The sequence below is a fragment of the Tupaia chinensis genome, unplaced genomic scaffold (assembly GCF_000334495.1).
Source record: "Tupaia chinensis unplaced genomic scaffold, TupChi_1.0 Scaffold000434_1, whole genome shotgun sequence".
Classification (NCBI taxonomy): Eukaryota; Metazoa; Chordata; class Mammalia; order Scandentia; family Tupaiidae; genus Tupaia; species Tupaia belangeri.
In genome coordinates this window covers 3,737,448-3,759,669 of record NW_006159939.1, presented here as the reverse complement: position 1 = coordinate 3,759,669, position 22,222 = coordinate 3,737,448, and the positions used below count along the sequence as shown (strand labels likewise).

Below are 22,222 nucleotides of genomic sequence, written 5' to 3'. Positions count from 1 at the left end.
GGACTCCCCCATGGCCTGCCACAGTTCAAGTCGTAGACCCTACAACTTGAAACTCAAGTTTGGTACATGTGTGTGCATGCCCAAAATCCCGAGAGGAGAATGAAGGAGAAGGTACCCTGGGGTGGTGATTTTTCATTTTCTCTCTGTCTCTCTCTGTAACTCCAGTGAAAGCATGTGCTCTACAGCAAAAGTCTCTCTTTAAAAAAAAAAAAAGAAATGATTGGGTCCAGCAGATGGTGTAATAATTATGTTGCTGGATTCACACATAGTCGACCACAGTTCGAGCCCTGGACATGATAGTTTAGAACTCATGCCGGTGTGTGTGCACACATGCTCAAAGTCCTGAGAGGAGAATGGAGGAGAAGGGTTTTGACATGGCCATCCCCCTAGGGGGTTATTTCTCACTTTCTGTCTCTCTGTCTCTCCAGCAAGCACACATACTCTATAGCAAAAATCTCTCTAGAAAAAAAAAATAAAGATTAAAAGAAATTGAAAAGAAGTTAAAGCAAGCAATGGAATTCAAAACATTAATGGACACTATTTAGTTATATATTAACCCAAAAAAAGTTATGCATCTTACCCTTACTGTAAGTGTAATTGGATTACTGTCTTTTAAGATTTCATTTGGGTTAAAGTAAGATTTAATATCTCTCAGGAATTGTGGTTTCAAAATATATCCAGAACCACCATTATCCAAAAATTTCCCATTTTGCAGGTCCATAGGCAGACCAGGTGTCTGGAAATTTAGGGCCACTGTGAAAAAGAAATATTTAAACATTGTCAGAAAACAGAGGATACAGTTAAAAAAACAGTTAAACGATTACTGAAATATAGTCATGGATTTTATTAATATCCTCAAAGGTTCTAAGACCAAGCATCATTAACCTAATAATTTATGATTTTTAAATTTCCTTCTGTCTATATTAATGTGTTGATGCATTGTGATGTTTCATCTATAAATCATTATATGTCTTTGAGTAAAGAAATAAAACAATACATGGTACTTATTACAGAATAGCAATGTACATGTCAGGTAACATTCAAGAAAGTATAGCAGTAAAGAAAACCAGCACATTAAATGCAGAAGCGATGATGTCAATTATATCATAAACTTTCAGATCCAAGAGATGATGTTCTCACTTGAGGAGAAAGTGAGAAACAGGTAGAGATAAAACGGTTGTTAAAATAGAGAAGTACCTTGATAGTGGTTGGTGAACAGCTGCTCTATTTAGTTCCATCTCCTACTCCACACCTCCCCCCTCCTCACCTTCCCACCTCTTAAAACCCGCGCAGGGCTCATCACAATACAATAGAAGTAGGGTTAACACTGGCACCTTCTGACTGGTTAGTGCCAATGCGGTACCCAGCTGCTCGATTTGGAATGAAGAGACTCTGGTGAAGACAAACCTATGCAATACCATTCACTTTTAAGACCGTCAAGGTAGACACTTGAGTAAAGCATAAATGATCAAGGTCCCTTGGTTTGAAGAGGCCTTGAGCATATCTTTCAAGCAAAAAAATGCGACCTCCAATTTTCTTTTATGTCCATTTTGATCTTCTTGTTCTCTACCACACATTTTCCATATAAACTCTTCAAGAGTTTAACCTCCATGCTCCCAGCTCTCACCTAAATGTACCCTCTGCAACCCATTTAGGAATGACATCAGATTTTAAAGCCAGTGACTTCAAGAGTCACTGAAATCCCGAAACACTGCCCAAGGCCAAAAAGTCTTCATAGGAATTTTTCATGAATTTTGTATTAATTCACAAAATGAACTTATCTTACTTTTTTACTTTTTTACTTATCTTACTTATCTTACTTTTGAAATAACTCAATAACCTATATAACATACCCATTTGACAACCTAAATTCCAAAATTCTTGAGGATTAAAATTAGAAGAGTCTGCTCTTGTTGCTTTGGGATATATTCTGGTAATAAACTTCCTGGTGTGAAAAATAAACTCGTGAACTAAAAAAAATATATATAAAACATTGTGAAAGATGTCAAATAAATTAAATAAGGTACTTCTATATAAACTATATAACTCTATAGTATTTGAATATGTTTTGTCTTGCCAAATATATCTGATTCATAAAAAATCAAAATAAATCCGTTCACTTTTATAGTACAATTCAGTTACTGAAAATGTTAATAATAATTTTATTACATAATTTATGTGCATCAATCATTCACTTAAGAAAAAATAGATTAGATAATATTTTTCCACATTTATATTAATTTATTTTTGATATAAGAATACATGAAATTCCAAAATAAAATGTATCTATTTTTCAAAACAAACAGCACCTTTCCCCATTTATTAACTTTAATTTTACATTAAAACAGAATCACTTATAAAGTGGTATAGTTTCAGCCTAATTCATCTGGTTGAACATTTCCAATTCTGAGGGCTAAAGGGAATCCAAAAACTACCTGGTTCAGTTCCTAATCCCTCCACTCCAGCATTTCCCCCCAAATTCATTCAATCTCTGTTTATATTTTCCTATTTAAAAACTACCTCCCAATACTTTTAATTATTTTAGTTGTCTTCCCTACTGAGATAACTATATACTTTGCTGCACACACACACACACAGAGTCTATTTGAATTTTTCTATGGGCATTCTTTACATTTCTACTTCACTACATTCTATTTAAATCTCCTGAGATTCCAGAGAAATGTGGTATTACCTGTTAAAGATAATTTTATAGTTTTATCAACTGGACTAGGGAGAAATGTTCACATGATGAAATATTCACTTTGGAAGCTAAATAACATGATTGAATGTATAAAAGAAAATGAAATTTTAAAAATAAGAAAAAAGTAAAAAACAAACAAAAAACTAATCTATACCCATTTCTATTTGACAGCTCTTTACATTTTTTAACAAATATTTCATGTTTCTCTAAGACTTTTCTTTCACTAAACAGATCCTGTTTCAATACTCTTTTCTGAAAAATATGGTGAACAGTCAAGATAGACATAGTTATTGCCTGTGACCCACTGTATTTGCTACTCAAAACAGAATCGCTCTCTCACTCTAGATGCTATTCTTTTCTTAATCATTTTATTTATCTTTTTTATTTATTCATTTTAATTTGACCAGAGAGGGACAGAATGAGAGAGAGAGGAAAAATGAGTAAGAAAGCCACCAGAGAGGAACAGAGTAGGAAGAGAGAGAGAGAGAGGAAAAGTGAGTAAGCAAGCCACCAGGTCTAGGACTCAAACCGTCGTCAAGGCGTGGGAGTCCAGCACCCTTAAAAACTACATCACCTGCTGGCTCCCTAAATGCTATTCTTTAGAAAACACTGTCAAGTTAAAGATTACAGTTAATTATGGGACCAGCAGACGGCATAAGTTTATGTCACTGGACTCCCACATAGTCAGTTGCGGTTCGAGTCCCAGATGCAGTAGCCTAAGACTCACGCCAGGCTTATGTGTGTGTGTGCCCACAATACCGAGAGGAAAATGGAGGAGAAGGGATTGCGGTGTGGCCATCCCCCTGAGAGGGTAATTTCTCGCTTATTTTCTTTCTCTGTCTCTCCTGTGAGTATACATGCCCTATAGCAAAAACTCTCTCTCTCAAAAATTCAGTTAATTTTATTAATACTTTCTTTTTTAAGTTATACATTCCGTCAAAATTTATTTTGACTCCACTCACGTATAACTGCAGCAAGGGATCTCAAATATTATGCAAACTCGTGAACTAAAAAAAATATATATAAAACATTGTGAAAGATGTCAAATAAATTAAATAAGGTACTTCTATATAAACTATATAACTCTATAGTATTTGAATATGTTTTGTCTTGCCAAATATATCTGATTCATAAAAAATCAAAATAAATCCGTTCACTTTTATAGTACAATTCAGTTACTGAAAATGTTAATAATAATTTTATTACATAATTTATGTGCATCAATCATTCACTTAAGAAAAAATAGATTAGATAATATTTTTCCACATTTATATTAATTTATTTTTGATATAAGAATACATGAAATTCCAAAATAAAATGTATCTATTTTTCAAAACAAACAGCACCTTTCCCCATTTATTAACTTTAATTTTACATTAAAACAGAATCACTTATAAAGTGGTATAGTTTCAGCCTAATTCATCTGGTTGAACATTTCCAATTCTGAGGGCTAAAGGGAATCCAAAAACTACCTGGTTCAGTTCCTAATCCCTCCACTCCAGCATTTCCCCCCAAATTCATTCAATCTCTGTTTATATTTTCCTATTTAAAAACTACCTCCCAATACTTTTAATTATTTTAGTTGTCTTCCCTACTGAGATAACTATATACTTTGCTGCACACACACACACACAGAGTCTATTTGAATTTTTCTATGGGCATTCTTTACATTTCTACTTCACTACATTCTATTTAAATCTCCTGAGATTCCAGAGAAATGTGGTATTACCTGTTAAAGATAATTTTATAGTTTTATCAACTGGACTAGGGAGAAATGTTCACATGATGAAATATTCACTTTGGAAGCTAAATAACATGATTGAATGTATAAAAGAAAATGAAATTTTAAAAATAAGAAAAAAGTAAAAAACAAACAAAAAACTAATCTATACCCATTTCTATTTGACAGCTCTTTACATTTTTTAACAAATATTTCATGTTTCTCTAAGACTTTTCTTTCACTAAACAGATCCTGTTTCAATACTCTTTTCTGAAAAATATGGTGAACAGTCAAGATAGACATAGTTATTGCCTGTGACCCACTGTATTTGCTACTCAAAACAGAATCACTCTCTCACTCTAGATGCTATTCTTTTCTTAATCATTTTATTTATCTTTTTTATTTATTCATTTTAATTTGACCAGAGAGGGACAGAATGAGAGAGAGAGGAAAAATGAGTAAGCAAGCCACCAGAGAGGAACAGAGTAGGAAGAGAGAGAGAGAGAGGAAAAGTGAGTAAGCAAGCCACCAGGTCTAGGACTCAAACCGTCGTCAAGGCGTGGGAGTCCAGCACCCTTAAAAACTACATCACCTGCTGGCTCCCTAAATGCTATTCTTTAGAAAACACTGTCAAGTTAAAGATTACAGTTAATTATGGGACCAGCAGACGGCATAAGTTTATGTCACTGGACTCCCACATAGTCAGTTGCGGTTCGAGTCCCAGATGCAGTAGCCTAAGACTCACGCCAGGCTTATGTGTGTGTGTGCCCACAATACCGAGAGGAAAATGGAGGAGAAGGGATTGCGGTGTGGCCATCCCCCTGAGAGGGTAATTTCTCGCTTATTTTCTTTCTCTGTCTCTCCTGTGAGTATACATGCCCTATAGCAAAAACTCTCTCTCTCAAAAATTCAGTTAATTTTATTAATACTTTCTTTTTTAAGTTATACATTCCGTCAAAATTTATTTTGACTCCACTCACGTATAACTGCAGCAAGGGATCTCAAATATTATGCTCCTTTATCTAGTCCTAAGATATGTCTATCCTTGGGCGACACATATAGCCTTCTGAATCTTAATGCTTCTCATTTACAAAGCAATAAACTTGAATGATCACTAAGGTCCCTAAACCTAATATGATGTTGTTACTTCTGAGATTAACCTTTAGAAATCAAACATGCTTTGTTATTACAAATGCAGTTCATGTTTGTTTTAGAAATATGAGGAAATCAAGGAGAAAATAAATAAAACCACACATAATCTCATTTTTTAATTAATAACTATGGATAACTCTTTGGTGTATATCTCTCCATTTTTTTGTATGTATGTGCTAATTTTTAATTGATTCATATTGCTTATTCTTTTTCACAAACTGCCATTTTTTTTTACTTACTAATGTGAAAAATCCTTCCATTTCAATAGGATTCATCTATTACATTGTTTTAGATATTGTTTATTATGTTTATAATAGTAATAGGCATCCTGTTTACTACAGAATTTTGGTGCTGGAAATGCTTTATACCCTTCCCCAGAGATAGTGATGCTATACTTTATGACTCTACTCAGAAACCCCCAATTTCTCTCCCAAAATTTATTGCAAGTATGTAATATGAGAGTAAAAGAAATATAATTATATTTTTGCTGTGCCCAGAGTTTCTGCCCTTATGAAGAACAAAAGCCATTTAATAATGTAAAGATATAGAGTCCAGTAAACCAGATCAATCTAACTCTTTGTACCTCACAGTAACACAAGTCATTTTATATTACTATCCAACACACACACACACACACACACACACACACACACACACACACAAAACAGTGCTTATTCTTACTGCCTACAAGACATTCTTCTATTCTATTCTAGTCTATTATATTATATTCTAGTCTAGTCTAGTCTATTCCATTCCAATCTACACTATTCTATCCTTATTCTATTATGTAACTAGTCCAGACCTTCTGAGTTGATTTTTGGTTACAACCTACTGTTTGTTTTGTTTTGTTTTGAATGCCCTTAAAATATCCAGGGTCTCTTTAATAAGCAGTTTGAGAATATGAACAAAAGTACATTTCCAAATCCTTGCCACCAAAGGCCAGCCCAATGAGGCTAACCAATAAAAATGTCTACTCTGGATTCCACACAGCCAACAGCAGGTACTGATTTTCCTATGCTGGTATTTTCTACACAAGAGGGTAGACTGCAATTTCTTAAGAAGGATTTGGACAGTCAAGTTAGTTACCCATTCCTATTAAAATCTGGGACCCTCCCTGACATATGAGTCTCAGAAAGGGCAGGATCTGCTTCTCATTCTCTTTCCAAGGCCTTGTTTCATCTGGGGTACTACCAAAACAAAATACACAGCTTAGATTTAGAATCAGAAGGTAGTCAAAAGAAGGTGGAGTCACAGATGCTGCCTCTGGAGATGTGCAGTGGTAGTGCTCACTCTGCAAAACCGTCTGGTAGTCTGGCCGGGTGCCATATCCTCTTTGTCAGCACCTTCATCCTACAGCCTTCAAGTCTAATTAACTCTACCTCTTCGGTGCCTATTGTATCCAATACCAGCACCCTGTCTCTGTTTTGGCTACCCTAACTCTAATCTTCCAGCTACAGTCCTACCCTTTGGCTGCTATCAGAGGCATGGTTCAGAGCTGCACAGTGGATCACACCACTTCTGAAATTTCGGGCTTCTCCTGCTCACCTTCACTGCCAAGACAATACTCAAGTGCCTTGTAATTTGGCTCTCCCTACCTATGAGACTCAGTGCTCTCTCATATATAAACTGTTCACCAAGCCCCACCCACAATAGTGTCATGAGACTCAGTGCTCTCTCATATATAAACTGCTCATCAACCCCCACCCACAATAGTGTTCACACTGAACATTCTCAATCCAAATGTTATAAGTTAATTAATGACTAAGTCCTGTGAAATAAAACTTAGAACTGAGAAATAAAACCAACTCCTGCCTATTATGTTAATTATGTTGACATTTTATGAGAGTACACATTTTATAAATATCATTGATAAATCTTGACACCTGAGTAGTGACTGCAACTAATTCAACATTTGATCTGTTGATATCATAAGCATTTACCTCTCAACTTCGAAAGCTTTCGAGCTCGTGTCTCCCCAATAGAATTATTTTCATTAAATTGTTGGTACAGTCTTGCATATTGAAAACTTCTGAATTTCTCAGATTTAGTATAAATGACAAGATCAGATAAGGCCAGAGCGATTTTTTGCTTCCTGGTCTAAAAATAAAATGCAATCATTTCACATTTTCATACTAATCATTTGAAAAATACTTTTCTAGTAAAGAATATGCTTCCAAATGCATGATGGTAGTCTTTTCATAAGATCATCTCCTCAAAAACTATTTGTACAAAGTCATTGTATTTCTTTTTCATGGCCACGCTATTCAATGTTAACATAAACTAGCCTAAATTTAAAATCCTAATTAATGTATTGGGTCATTGGAAAAGTCATAACACATTTTGCATAGAAAACATGATTTTTTGGGACCAGAAAATGGCATAATGGTTGTGTCGCTGAACTCCCACATAGCTGACAGCAGTTCAAGTCCTGAACCGGCGACTTAAACTCACATCAGGAGTGTGTGCGCTTGTGACCAAAATTCTCGAGAGGGGAACAAAGTAGTAATTGCAGTTTGGCTATGCCCCCTGGGGGGGTGACTTCTTGCTTTCTGTCTCTCTGTCTCTCTGGTGAGTGCACACACCCTATAGTAAAAATTTCTCTATGAAAAAAAAAAAGGAAAACATGATTTTTCTGACAACCCAGTAATAAGTACTGAAGAAAATATTATTACTTACGTTCTTCCTTCCAAATATCTTGATATATTCTCATAAGCTGTATAAATGAAGACTTTTTGTCATGAGTAAGTATGTTTCCAGTTTGATATAACATTTTAGAATAATTTCTACTGTTTCATAGACATGTGCTCTTTTACAGCCCAGCGGATTGCCTGGACACATCTGTCAGCCAGTTCCCAAGTTTTGTTTTGGAAAGTGATTCCTTGCCCATATGCAATCCATGTGTTTATGTTTACATAGGGATTGAGCAGGCTGGCCCTGGCTAATCTTAGCTTGGCACTTCCCTGGCAACAGTAACTGATTCAAGGATATGTGTATAACTAGATCATAACCAATGTGCAAAATAATAATAATAATTAGCTGCCTCTGCTGAGAAAAGATGGAAGGTGGAATTTTTGCAGTAGTCTTACATCAGTACAGAAAAAGTGAGGCCAAAGCTCAAGAAGAGACTAAAGTGCTTTTGACCTTGCTTGAGACAGTATACCAAGTCATTCCTGAGGTTAAAGTCTTATTCCCTAGACTTTTCATCTATGTGGTCCAATTAACTAATACTCATTTTATTTAAACCAGATGGGTTAGTTTAATGCCAGTTGCAATTTTCTTTTGTAATGCTAATACCTTTGCTTATCGTACTATATATTCTAAACATTGATTTTCTTGTCTCAGTCTCTACTTGAGGTCAGAGAAATTATGTTGGCTGTATCTTTTCTACTCTGCACAATGCCTAGTACATAAAAGTACTTAATATTTGTCACCTAATGAGGGAAAGATTTAGAAACAGCAGACAAGAAAAGAGATGACTTTAAAATTTTATATTCCATTGTCAATTTTTGCAAAGCAAATTTCAAGTGATAAACTAGAGGGTGTTTGTTTGTTTGTTTGTCTGTTTTTTAAGGGAAATTTTTGCTATCGGGTACATGCTCTTACCATAGAGAAATAGAGAGATAGAGAGAGAAAAAGTGGGAAATCACCCCCCAGGGGCTATGGCCATGCCACAGTCCCTTCTCCATTTTCCTCTAGAGATTTTGGACACACATGTACATGCACTGGGTGCACCTGGTCCAGGACTCAAAGAGTGGTTGACTACGTGGGAGCCCAGCAATGTAACCATTATGCCATCTGCTGATCCCTAAACTAGAGTTTTTATAAAGAGGAAAGTGACTTTTCTTTCCAGAATGTTTTCAATTCTCTACCAGTAAGAACATTTTAAAACTCTTCAATCACTTGTAAAGTTTCCACAAGGCAGCATCTTACCTTCTTTTTCTTGAAGAGCGTTACTCCAAGTGTCTTTATGGATTCTGCTTCCTTTTCTTCATTCTCTTTTTCCAAAAGCGTATATGATGATTCAGAGTCTTTGAACTCACTGTCCTCTTCTTCCTCTGGTTCTGGTTCCTCCTCTTCCCATACTCCGAACTTCCCATGCTTATCAGTGCCTTTCCTTTCTCGAGTTTCCTGTAAAGTTCCTACTTTCTTATTTTTAACCAGTATCTTGAACTTCAGTGCCTTTTATTTAGAAATTTGAAAGAGAGCTTCAATCATGCATTTGCAAGTAAGTCTACATTGTAACTGTCATTGCAAAGCTTTTCATAGTATTTTCAATTCGCTCATAGTAGTAAGATCTGGTTGAAACCCACCTTTTTTCCATATCCCCTACCCATACCCTAAGAGAAACCAGTGATCTCATATTGATCATAATTCACCAAAAAAATAAGCTGTTATGATTAGAACTTACTGTGGGCCATAACTTGTATATTCTATAAGTTATTATAATAATACTAATTAAAATTTTGAAAGATGTAAAAAGAATATGTATAGATATGTTAAATGCATATTATGTATTATATATTACTAGCACATATGTTTCATACATGTTAAAATACTTGCTATGTTACTAAAGTTAGAATGTTAAAACCTGAAGTAAATACTTCAGGTCATCACTCTTATCTAAGATTAACATTTATTAAATGAGATCAGGTATGCAAAATTGTTTATTTCAGTATCTGGCAACTAGTACAGACTAAAGATTTGTAAAGCTTCTTCAAATTTCAACTATGTAACCTGCAAGTATCATTAACTTAGTATTTCCTATCCATCAACACTAGTGTCATTCTAAATCCAAAAGCCCAAAAATCCATTCTTTCACTCAGTGACAACTGCTCTTCTCAAAATTTATTTCGGTGCCTGCTAATATATACAATGCTGAAATATGGTTATATAGTAAAGACCTTTTGTCCAAGGATCTTTGGCTGTCCCTTCCTTTTGTCGTCCTCTGGTAACCACTCAGATTATTACTCCATCTTTCTTTGACTATGACCTTTATATCATTTTTCTAAGTACACTCTGCAACCACTTTCTCTCTCTCTCTCTCTCTCTCTCTCTCTATCTCTATCTCTCTCTCTTAAAGTTGCCAGAGAGTATAAATACTTTCCAGAAAGAAACAGAGAGACATAGAGAAAGAGAAAATAAGAAAACACCCCTCATGGGGGTTAGTCCTTCTCCTCCATTCTCGTCTTGGATTTTTAGGTGCACACACATACATTTGGGTGTGTTTCTCATGCTGCTGGGACTGGAACACAAATCAGGTAGTCAGCCATTGAGGATCCAGCCATCTTAACTACCTTGCCATTGGCTGGCCCCATCAGTTTTCTCTTTACCAAAAGACATTCACCTAAATGCAGACAGAATCATTTCCTAGGCAACAGATTGCAAAAATACTCTTCTGTACAGAATCAAAACTAAACATTTTCATCTATCTCCAACCCAGTTCATGGCTAATATTGTAGTGACATATTGTTTGTTTGTTTTTCTTCACCTGAGCTCCTCTGGTAAAGAGGAGCTTAACAAAATGTTACCTCTGGTGAAGGTAGTTTGTCTGGAAAGTCATCAAGCACATCAGATAGCAGAGAATCTCCAAGTATAATCTGCAAATGCTCTGCCATCACTTCTTGTTGGGAAGGAGAGCAGTGATTTTCCAAAGAAAGCACCACTGGGTAGTCAGATGACTAAAAAAATAACCGGCACCATAGTTATTAGTCAGGACTTTTAAGTAACCTTAATGCAATTAATATAAGCACTTGACTTTTAAAAATACTTCTAATGTTCAAAACCTTCGCAAAAAAATTATTTTTTAAACTGAAAATATTTTTGAATTTGACAAAACAGGGGCCAGTAAACTGTGTAAAAAGAAAACTTATTACCATTTGCATCAAAAATATAGGAAACAACTGAAGCATCCATCAGTGGGTACTTTTTAACTAAATTATACCATATTCATATAAAGGAATGAAATGGACCTGTTAAGAAGAAGGTAGAGCTATATGCACTGCTGTAGAATGTTCTTTATAAAATAGTTTTACAAGGAAAATTACCAAAGTAAAATTCCATATTTTATCGTACATAGACAGATAATTTATATATATTTAGATATGTTTTAATGCGAAGGGAAAACCTTTTTAACACTGATCAGTTGAGGAAAATGCTAGGTTTTTTTTGGTTTTTTGGTTTTTTGGTTTTTTTTTTTAGTTTTAAGATCTATAATCAAAATGCATTGATTTAGAATTAGAAATTACAGTAAAGATTTTTTTCTGTTTTTTTAGAGAGATTTTTGTTATAGAGCACACTGAAGAGACAGAGAGACACAGAGAAACAGAAAGTGAGAAACCATCCCATGGGGTTATGGCCATGCTGCAATCCCTTCTCCTCCATTCTCCTCTCAAGATTTTGAGCATGCATTCATTCATGCATGCATACTTGGTGTGAGTTTTACGCCACCAGGTCTGGGACTTGAACCATGGTCAACTACTTGGGAGTCCAGCTACATAACCATTACTCCATCTGCTGCTTCCAGTGTTTTGTTTTGTTTTGCTTCGTTTTTAGATTTTTGCTACAGGGCACATGCACCCACTGGAGACACAGAAAGTGAAAGAAAGTGAGAAATCAACCCTCCAAGGGGGATGGCTACTCCACAATCCATTCTCCTCCATTCTTCTCTCAGGATTCGTCACACATGCACACACACCCTTTAGAGGAAAAACCTCTAAAGACCAAAAATTAAGTGAAGGTGACTCTCCGAAGATATTTTCTGCCCCATGTCATCATTATAACTAAAAATTTCTCATAAAGTACAGAACAAAATTCATTTGTGGATCTTACTCAAATATTTTTCCTTTTTTTGATTGTATGTATAACATCAGATACAAATGTATAAACCATAAATAAACCTGGCCTATTGCATTATCACAGCCTTTGGAATAGATATGCTATTATGCCTTTTTTCAAGTGTGAGTGTATTAACTTCCTGTGTGACTGCTGCAGAAAACTACCACAAATTTGGTGGCATAGAACAGAAATTTATTCTCTCTCATTTCTTGTCTCCAAAATGTGAAATTAGTTTCATCAAGCTGAAATTAAGGGATAGGCAAGCCCACACTCCCTCAAGAGGCTCTAGGAAAGAATCTGTTCCTTATAGATTTCGGTATGTGCCAGTGTTCCCTGGTTTACCACTCTCATCTCAGTTTCCACCTTCTCATTGCCTTCTCTTCTTGTGTGTCAGATCTCTTTCTACTTCCTTCTCATAAGGGTACATATGACAGCATTTAGGGCACTCTGATAATCCAGAATAATCTCCCTATCTAAAAGTTCTTAACTTCATCACAACTGCAAAAACCTTTTCTCCAAACAAAGCAATATTTGGTACAAGATTGGATGAGATTGGATTGGATCCTTTGGGGCAACTGTTCAATCTACTACAATAACTAAGAGTAAGTGATTTTGAGGTTGAGCAAAGCGGTGGCCTAAAAGTAAATTCCCTGAGGAGACCCTGACTTTATTTTCTCTCTGCGATTCTTAGCTCCCTTCTCTGGAAGGATCCTATCTTTCTTTTATCTTCCTTGGCTACATCTAATGTGATGTTGAGGATCTGCTCTTCTTAAAGTCAAGCAACTTTTACAGCTCGCTTCCTGATCAACATTTGTTTAAAGGCTTACATAAGACTCAGAATTGTGAGCCTTATGTAAGCCATATAACTCTCTCAAAAGCTTAGATTTCTTATATATTTGTTTTTAGTAAAATACATGTACTTAGTAACTAGACCCCAAAATATTCCTGGTGATCACTATCAAGTCTCTTTAATTTTATTTCCTGTTTTTTTCCAAACTAATGGTGACTATCTTAAGAAGGAAGTCCAAATTTCAGTTTGATCTGTACTGCACCACTGAGTGACCTTGTTCAACTGAGAAGATCCATTAACATTTTTTGCTCAAAGCCTTTAAAAAAAAAAAAAACATTGCATGCTGTTTGTTTTTGTTATTTTTAAATGAATTTTATTATGTGTATTTAAGATATACAACACAACATGATGTTATAGCATACATATAGTTGTAAAAAAGGTTACTATACTAAGGAAATTAACATATTCACCATTTTGCAGTTACCCATTTTCTTTGTTTTTGAGGCAAAAGCAGCTAAAGTCTACTCACTTAGCTTGAATTCCCTGTATAGTTCAATTACACCACTTACAATTTTCATGTTGTATATTTACTCTCTAGATTTATTCTTTCTACATATCTACTATTTTGTCCCTTCAGACCTACATCTCCTCATTTGAGTTTTACGCCACCAGGTCTGGGACTTGAACCATGGTCAACTACTTGGGAGTCCAGCTACATAACCATTACTCCATCTGCTGCTTCCAGTGTTTTGTTTTGTTTTGCTTCGTTTTTAGATTTTTGCTACAGGGCACATGCACCCACTGGAGACACAGAAAGTGAAAGAAAGTGAGAAATCAACCCTCCAAGGGGGATGGCTACTCCACAATCCATTCTCCTCCATTCTTCTCTCAGGATTCGTCACACATGCACACACACCCTTTAGAGGAAAAACCTCTAAAGACCAAAAATTAAGTGAAGGTGACTCTCCGAAGATATTTTCTGCCCCATGTCATCATTATAACTAAAAATTTCTCATAAAGTACAGAACAAAATTCATTTGTGGATCTTACTCAAATATTTTTCCTTTTTTTGATTGTATGTATAACATCAGATACAAATGTATAAACCATAAATAAACCTGGCCTATTGCATTATCACAGCCTTTGGAATAGATATGCTATTATGCCTTTTTTCAAGTGTGAGTGTATTAACTTCCTGTGTGACTGCTGCAGAAAACTACCACAAATTTGGTGGCATAGAACAGAAATTTATTCTCTCTCATTTCTTGTCTCCAAAATGTGAAATTAGTTTCATCAAGCTGAAATTAAGGGATAGGCAAGCCCACACTCCCTCAAGAGGCTCTAGGAAAGAATCTGTTCCTTATAGATTTCGGTATGTGCCAGTGTTCCCTGGTTTACCACTCTCATCTCAGTTTCCACCTTCTCATTGCCTTCTCTTCTTGTGTGTCAGATCTCTTTCTACTTCCTTCTCATAAGGGTACATATGACAGCATTTAGGGCACTCTGATAATCCAGAATAATCTCCCTATCTAAAAGTTCTTAACTTCATCACAACTGCAAAAACCTTTTCTCCAAACAAAGCAATATTTGGTACAAGATTGGATGAGATTGGATTGGATCCTTTGGGGCAACTGTTCAATCTACTACAATAACTAAGAGTAAGTGATTTTGAGGTTGAGCAAAGCGGTGGCCTAAAAGTAAATTCCCTGAGGAGACCCTGACTTTATTTTCTCTCTGCGATTCTTAGCTCCCTTCTCTGGAAGGATCCTATCTTTCTTTTATCTTCCTTGGCTACATCTAATGTGATGTTGAGGATCTGCTCTTCTTAAAGTCAAGCAACTTTTACAGCTCGCTTCCTGATCAACATTTGTTTAAAGGCTTACATAAGACTCAGAATTGTGAGCCTTATGTAAGCCATATAACTCTCTCAAAAGCTTAGATTTCTTATATATTTGTTTTTAGTAAAATACATGTACTTAGTAACTAGACCCCAAAATATTCCTGGTGATCACTATCAAGTCTCTTTAATTTTATTTCCTGTTTTTTTCCAAACTAATGGTGACTATCTTAAGAAGGAAGTCCAAATTTCAGTTTGATCTGTACTGCACCACTGAGTGACCTTGTTCAACTGAGAAGATCCATTAACATTTTTTGCTCAAAGCCTTTAAAAAAAAAAAAAATCATTGCATGCTGACATTTTTTGCTCAAAGCCTTTAAAAAAAAAACAATCATTGCATGCAATTTGTTTTTGTTATTTTTAAATGAATTTTATTATGTGTATTTAAGATATACAACACAACATGATGTTATAGCATACATATAGTTGTAAAAAAGGTTACTATACTAAGGAAATTAACATATTCACCATTTTGCACAGTTACCCATTTTCTTTGTTTGTGAGGCAAAAGCAGCTAAAGTCTACTCACTTAGCTTGAATTCCCTGTATAGTTCAATTACACCACTTACAATTTTCATGTTGTATATTTACTCTCTAGATTTATTCTTTCTACATATCTACTATTTTGTCCCTTCAGACCTACATCTCCTCATTTCCTGCCTATGACCCTCCCCAGGTAACCACTGTTTTGTTTTCTACTCTGTACACTTTAATTTCTTTCTTTCTTTTTTATTTTTTAAGATTTCACGTACAAGTAAGCTCATGCAATGTTTTTCTTTCTCTGTCTTATTTATTTGATTTAGCTTAATGTCTTCCAGTTTTATTCATTGTTGTAGCAAATGGCAAAATCTCTTTTTTCAGGGCTGAATAATATTGTGTATATGTACCATGGTTTTTAGTCATTGGTTTATGGATTGCCATGGACTATTTCCATAACCTGGCTTTTATAAATAGTGCTGCAGTGAACATGGGACTGTAAAAATATTTATGAGGTGGTGATTTTATTTCCTTTGCACACAAAAGCAGAGGAGAGATTGCTGGGTCATACTGGTCATACGGTATTTCTATTTTCAATTTGTTTATAAATCTCCCTGCTATTTTCCGTAATGGCTATACTAATTTACATTCTCAATAAACGTGCATAAGAGTTTCCCTTTCTCCACACCCTCACCAACATTTGATATCTTTTGACTCTATAATTCTCAATGACTGTGAGGTAGTAGCTTCTAGTGGTTATGATTGCATTCCCCTGATGACTAATGATATCAAGCACCTTTTCATATATGGATTGAGCATCTTTATATTTTTTTAAAAAGTATTCAGTTCTTTTGTCCATTTTTTAGTATGTTTTTTTGTTTATTCACTATTGAGTTGTATGAGATTCCTTATGGATTTTGAACATAACCCTTCATCAGATAGATGGTTGCAAATGATTTTTCCCTCTTGAGTTGCCATTTCATGACCGTGTCCTTCACTGTACAGAAGCTTTCAGTTTTTTGATATAGTCTCATTTTATCTATTTTTGCTTTTGCAGACTGAGCTTTGGGTATCAAAAAATTATTGCCAAGACCAATATCCAGGCACTTTTCCCTTATGTTCTCTTCTAGGAATTTTATAGTTTCTGTTTTTATATTCAGGTTTTTTTAATACATTTTGAGTTAATTTTTTAGTATAGTGCAAGATAAGGGTCAAATTTCATGCTTTGCACATGGAAATATAATTTTTCCCCACACCATATATTGAAGAGACTATGCTTTTCTCATTCTGCCTCCTTGTGCCCTTGTTAAAAATTAGTTGGCCAGGGAACCAGCAGTTAGCGTAATGGCTATGTCGCTGGACTCCCACGTAGTCGACCGCGGTTCATGTCCCGGACCCGGTGGCTTAAATCTCACGCCGGGCGCGTGTGCGTGCGTGCCCAAGATCCCAAGAGGAGAATGGAGGAGAAGGGATTGTGGGGTGACCATCCCCCCTGGGGGGTGATTTCTCGCTTTCTGTCTCTATGTCTCTCTCGGTCTGTCTGGCGAGCGCACGCGCCCTATAGTGAAAACCTCTCAAAAAAAAAAAAAATTAGTTGGCCAGGCCAGCTAGTGGCATGGTGGTTAAGGCAGATGGATCCCTCATGGCCAACTGGGCAGTTCAAGTTCCAGACCCAGAAGTTTGAGAAGTATGCCAAGCACATGTCCTTACATGGCCAAAATCCAGAGAGGATAACAGAAAAGAAAGTATTGGGGTATAGTCATCCTTCCCTAGGGAGTGCTTTCTCTCTCTCTCTCTCTCTCTCTCTCTCTTCTCTCCCCCCTTTCTCTCTCTCTGATGAATGCATGCACCTTATAGCAGATTTATAAAACTTAGTTGGCCATATATGCTTAAATTTACCTCTTGGCTCTCTATTCTGTTTCATTGCCTATGTGTCTATTTTATGCCAGCGCCATACTTTTGATTACTATAGTTTTTTTTTTTTTTTTGGAGATATTTTTGCTATAGGGCGCGTGCGCTTGCCAGACAGAGAGAGAGAGACATAGAGACAGAAAGCGAGAAATCACCCCCCAGGGGGGATGTTCATGCCACAATCCCTTCTCCTCCATTCTCCTCTCGGGATCTTGGGCACACACGCACACGTGCCCGGCGTGAGTTTTAAGCCACAGGGTCTGGGACGCGAACCGTGGTTGACTATGTGAGAGTCCAACGACATAGCCATTACGCTAACTCCTGGTTCCCTGATTACTATAGTTTTGTAACACAATTCCAAATCAGAAATTGTGAGGCTTCCAACTTTTGCACGTTAATTTTGTATCCTGTGACCTACGACAGAAAATGTCCAGGCATCCCCACCTCTGCCTCTGTTGGCCCTCTGGGTTCAGTTTCACAGCTGTGAAGCCCCTCGCACCCCCAGCCAGGGTACCCTTCCAGACCCCAGTGCTAGTCAGGTAGGCAAGTGTCTCTCTCACACTTGTTCTTCTATGTCCCTTCTAACTATTTTTTCTCCTTTAAAAAACAGCTTTCTGTCCCATTTGCGCCTTTCGCTTGCTAATTTGTCTCTTCTTCCCTCAGCTAGGACAGAATGAATCCAGGCATCTCCACCTCTGCCTCTGTTGGCCCTTCCCGTGGTGCACTTGCATGCTACTCACTTAACCATTTTAACCCAATTTCATTTTCTACAGTGTGATCTCTGTTTTTCTCCCCGCTTTTTTTGTTCTAGTTCTTTCCTTCTTTTTTCTTTGCTTTTTCTTCTTATTTCAATTTCCTGCTTTCTTTTTTTTGCCTCTTACTTTCATGTTTTACTGCTCACCCCTGACCTACTGCATAGAGAAGACTAGATACATAGTACTAAACATCTGAATATTGTGAGTTTTAGACAATTCTTTGCACCTCACTGTAGTGGCTGCAAAAAAAGAATCTTTGCACCTCACTGTAGTGGTTGCAAAAAAAGAGGAAAATTCTCCTTTATAAATCTGATTGCAAAACTCCTCCTGTGATTCTCACAGTGAAGGACACAGTAGAAGAGAGAAAGTAGTGCCAAATTATTTCACAGTAAGCTTGTGTCTAAACAAGCTCACAGACACAGAATCCTTCAACAAATTAGCCAAAAGTGAATACGTTACCAAATGACTAAAAATCAGAGAAGAGTCTCAAGGATGAGAGAACCAAGTAATACATCTCCAGCAAGGAAACATCATAATTCATTTCAAAGTATAGAAAAATTAGAGGATACTACTGAAATGTCAGAAAAAGAATTTAGAATATTTATGGTAACAAAACTCTATGAGATACAAGAGAAAAGAGACATTGAACTCCAAGAGATGAGGAAGTCCTTCCACTATATGAAAGAAGAATTAGACACCATAAAAAGGAACCCAAAGGAACTGTAGATATGAAGGCTGTAATTCAAGAAATCAAAATCTCCCTCGAAAGTATTAAAAGCAGGTTAGACCATGCAGAAGATTAAATCTTGGAAGCAGAAGGCAAAACTTCTGACCTAGAAAAAAATTATAAAATAACCTGATAAACCAGCCCAAAAAAAACTGAGGATAATATACGAGAAATACTAAATACAGTGAAACGCCCAAACATCCAAATGCCCAAACATCCTTCATCCCAGAAGGTGAAGAAACTAATAAGGGTATTGATAATCTATTCCACAAAATTGTGGAAGAAAACTTTCCAAGTCTAGAGAGGCACTCAAACATTCAGGCACCCCAAGTAGAATCAATCCAAGATCCTCTCCACAGCACATCATAGCTAAATTGGCCAAAACCACAAAGACAAGATACTAAGACTGGCAAGAGAGGGTATCTCATTAGGCTAACACCAGACCTCTCATTGGATACAATGCAAGCAAGGAAAGAATGGGCAAATATATTCAAAGTGTTAAATGAAAAACAATTTCAACCAAGAATACTATACCTGGCAAGATTATCCTTCATATAGGAAAAGAAGATAAAAACATTCTTGGATAAACAAAACCTGAAAGAACTTACCAACTCCAGACCAGCTCTTCAAGAAATTCTGAAAGGAGTACTATACCAAGAAAACTGAAGATAAACAGACAGCAACAAAAGAACAACAACTAAATAAATAAATAAATAAATAAATAAATAAATAAATAAAATATAAACCAAAAATGTGGCTAACTTAACAGTAGGAACAATCAGGAAATATCAATAATAATGTCAAATGTTAATAGATTAAATTCTCTGATCGAGAGACACAGACTGGCTGAATGGATTAAAAATCAGAGATCCTCCATCTGATGCTTACAAGAAACCTATCTCCTGGATAAATGCATACATAGACTAAAGGTGAATGGCTGGAAAAAGGTATTCCATGCAAATGAAAACCAAAAAAGAGCAGGAGTCATTATATTGATTCAGACAGAATACGTTAAGACAAAAAAAGTAAGAAAAGACAAAGAAGGGCATAAGAGGAAAGTTCACAGCAATTAGTGTGCACAAGGAAAAGGTGGAAAGGTGGCAAAAGGGCAACCTAACATCATGCCTCAGGGAATTGGAAAAACGACAAAAAAATCCAATTGCTGGGAGAAAAGAAATAATAAAGGTTCAAGCAGAAATCAATGAAATAGAAAATAAACTATACAGAAAACAAGTGAAAGCAAAAGCTGATTCTTTGATAAGTTAAACAAGATTGACACACCATTAGCTAGACTAATTAAGAAGAAGAGAAAAAAGAACCAGATAAATCAAATTCACAATGAATCAGGCAACATTACAACAGACAAAACAGAATATAAAACATCATTAGAGGATACTGTGAGTGACTATTTGCCAACAAAGAAGAAAACTAGGATGAGATGGACAAATTTCTGAACACATATAACCTACCAAGATTGACTCAGGAGGAAGTAGAAGGCCAGAGTAGACCTATAACAAGAAGTGAGATTGAATCAGTAATAAATAACCTCCCAACATAGAAAAATCCAGGTCCCGATGACTTCACCACTGAATTTTACAAAACTTATAAAGAAGAGGTAACCCCCATTCTACTCACACTGTTTCTAGAGATCCAAAAGGAAGGTAATCTTCCTAACTCATCCTATGAAGCTTCCATTACCCTCATTCCCAAAACAGATAAGGATATAACAAAAAAAGAAAACTACAGACCTATATCTCTAATGAATATTGATGTAAAAAATCTCCGTAAGGTATTTGTCAACTGTATTCAACAACATATAAAAAAAGATTATTCATCACGACAAGGTGAGCTTTATTCCAGGGATGCAAAGTTGCTACAACATATGCAAAATCATAAATGTAATATACCATATTAACAAAAAGAAAGATAAAAAGCATATGATCATTTCAATCAATGCAGAAAAAGCATTCGACAAAATACAACATTCCTTTATAATTAAAACTCTCAGTAAAATTGGCATATAAGGATCATTTCTCAGCACCATAAAAGCCATCTATGAAAAACCTACAGCTACCATTATACTGAATGGGGAAAAGCTGAAAGTTTTTCCACTAAAAACTAGTACAAGACAAGGCTGCCCACTTTCTACACTCCTATTCAATATAGTATTGGAAGTCCTAGCAAACACAATCAGACAATAGAATGAAATAAAAGAATTCCAATAGAAAAAGTAGAGCTGAAATTATCTTGGTCTGCAGATGACATGATTGTATATATAGAAGACCCAATAGTATCGACAAAATTTTTTTTTCAAAGTAATAAATACATACAGTATAGTGGCAGGATACGAAATTAGCTTACAAAAATCTATAGCATTTCTGTATACAAACAGTAAACAGACAGAGACAAAACTGAAGAAAGTAATCCCATTTACCATAGCCACAAGAAATATAAGATACCTAGGAATAAAACTAACTAAGGAAGTCAAAGATCTCTATAAGGAAAACTATGAAAACCTTAAAAAGGAAATGAAAAACATCCCAAAAAGTGGAAGGACATCCCATGTTCCTGGGTTGGCAGAATTAATATAATCCAAATGACGTCTCACTTTCTGTTTCTCTGTATCTCTGGCAATCGCACATGCCCTATAGCAAAAAAAAAATCTCAAAAAAATGAGGGCTTGCTAAAACCTACTCAATTTACAGACTAAGATATTTAAGCTGAACTTAGTTCCAGGAAGAACTAGATCTTTGAATCTGTAACTGTAATAAATTAAATAATAATTTTTAAATCCACAGTATACCTCTCAACATTCTTTGTTATACAAGTAGATGCTATTATAGACATTGAAATAATGCATTTTTGACACATTTTATTTTTCTGTCTTGATTATAAAATAGTTGAATATTGATGAAACATATACTAGTACCTATATCACTGTTTTTTAAAACGTTTTTGGCCATAATCCTCAGTGAGAAATACATTTTTCAAATTTTGGTATAATACATATATAAGAATGTGCATCTAAACATATACATATACACACACATATATAAATACACATACACACACATATACATGTACATGTATATAACCAAATTCAAAGTCCAGTGAAACAACTAATAAACAAACGCAAACATGGCTAATTTATAGAACCCATTTATTCTAGATTTTAGTCCCAGGATAATCCCAATTTGAAAGTTTACTTCCTGTTGGGACCAGCAGTTAGCGTAATGGCTATGTCGCTGGACTCCCATG

At 35.6% G+C, this 22,222-nt stretch overlaps 1 protein-coding gene across 4 annotated transcripts in view; it reads right to left on the bottom strand.

Annotated features, from left to right (window-relative positions):
• The window catches only part of PLCZ1 (phospholipase C zeta 1), a 66,279-nt gene that overhangs the window by 18,358 nt on the left and 25,699 nt on the right, over nt 1-22,222 (bottom strand). For 2 of the 4 annotated variants that reach the window (XM_006155095.3, XM_006155096.3), the window contains 5 exons: nt 11,102-11,251; nt 9,504-9,752; nt 7,514-7,670; nt 1,854-1,970; nt 581-753 (listed from right to left, as the gene is read on the bottom strand). In XM_006155095.3, coding sequence (XP_006155157.1) covers nt 581-753; nt 1,854-1,970; nt 7,514-7,670; nt 9,504-9,752; nt 11,102-11,251 — 846 coding nt within the window. The remainder of the gene's footprint in view (nt 1-580; nt 754-1,853; nt 1,971-7,513; nt 7,671-9,503; nt 9,753-11,101; nt 11,252-22,222) is intronic. The other 2 variants (XM_027774444.1, XM_027774445.1) reach the window with 2 other exon arrangements.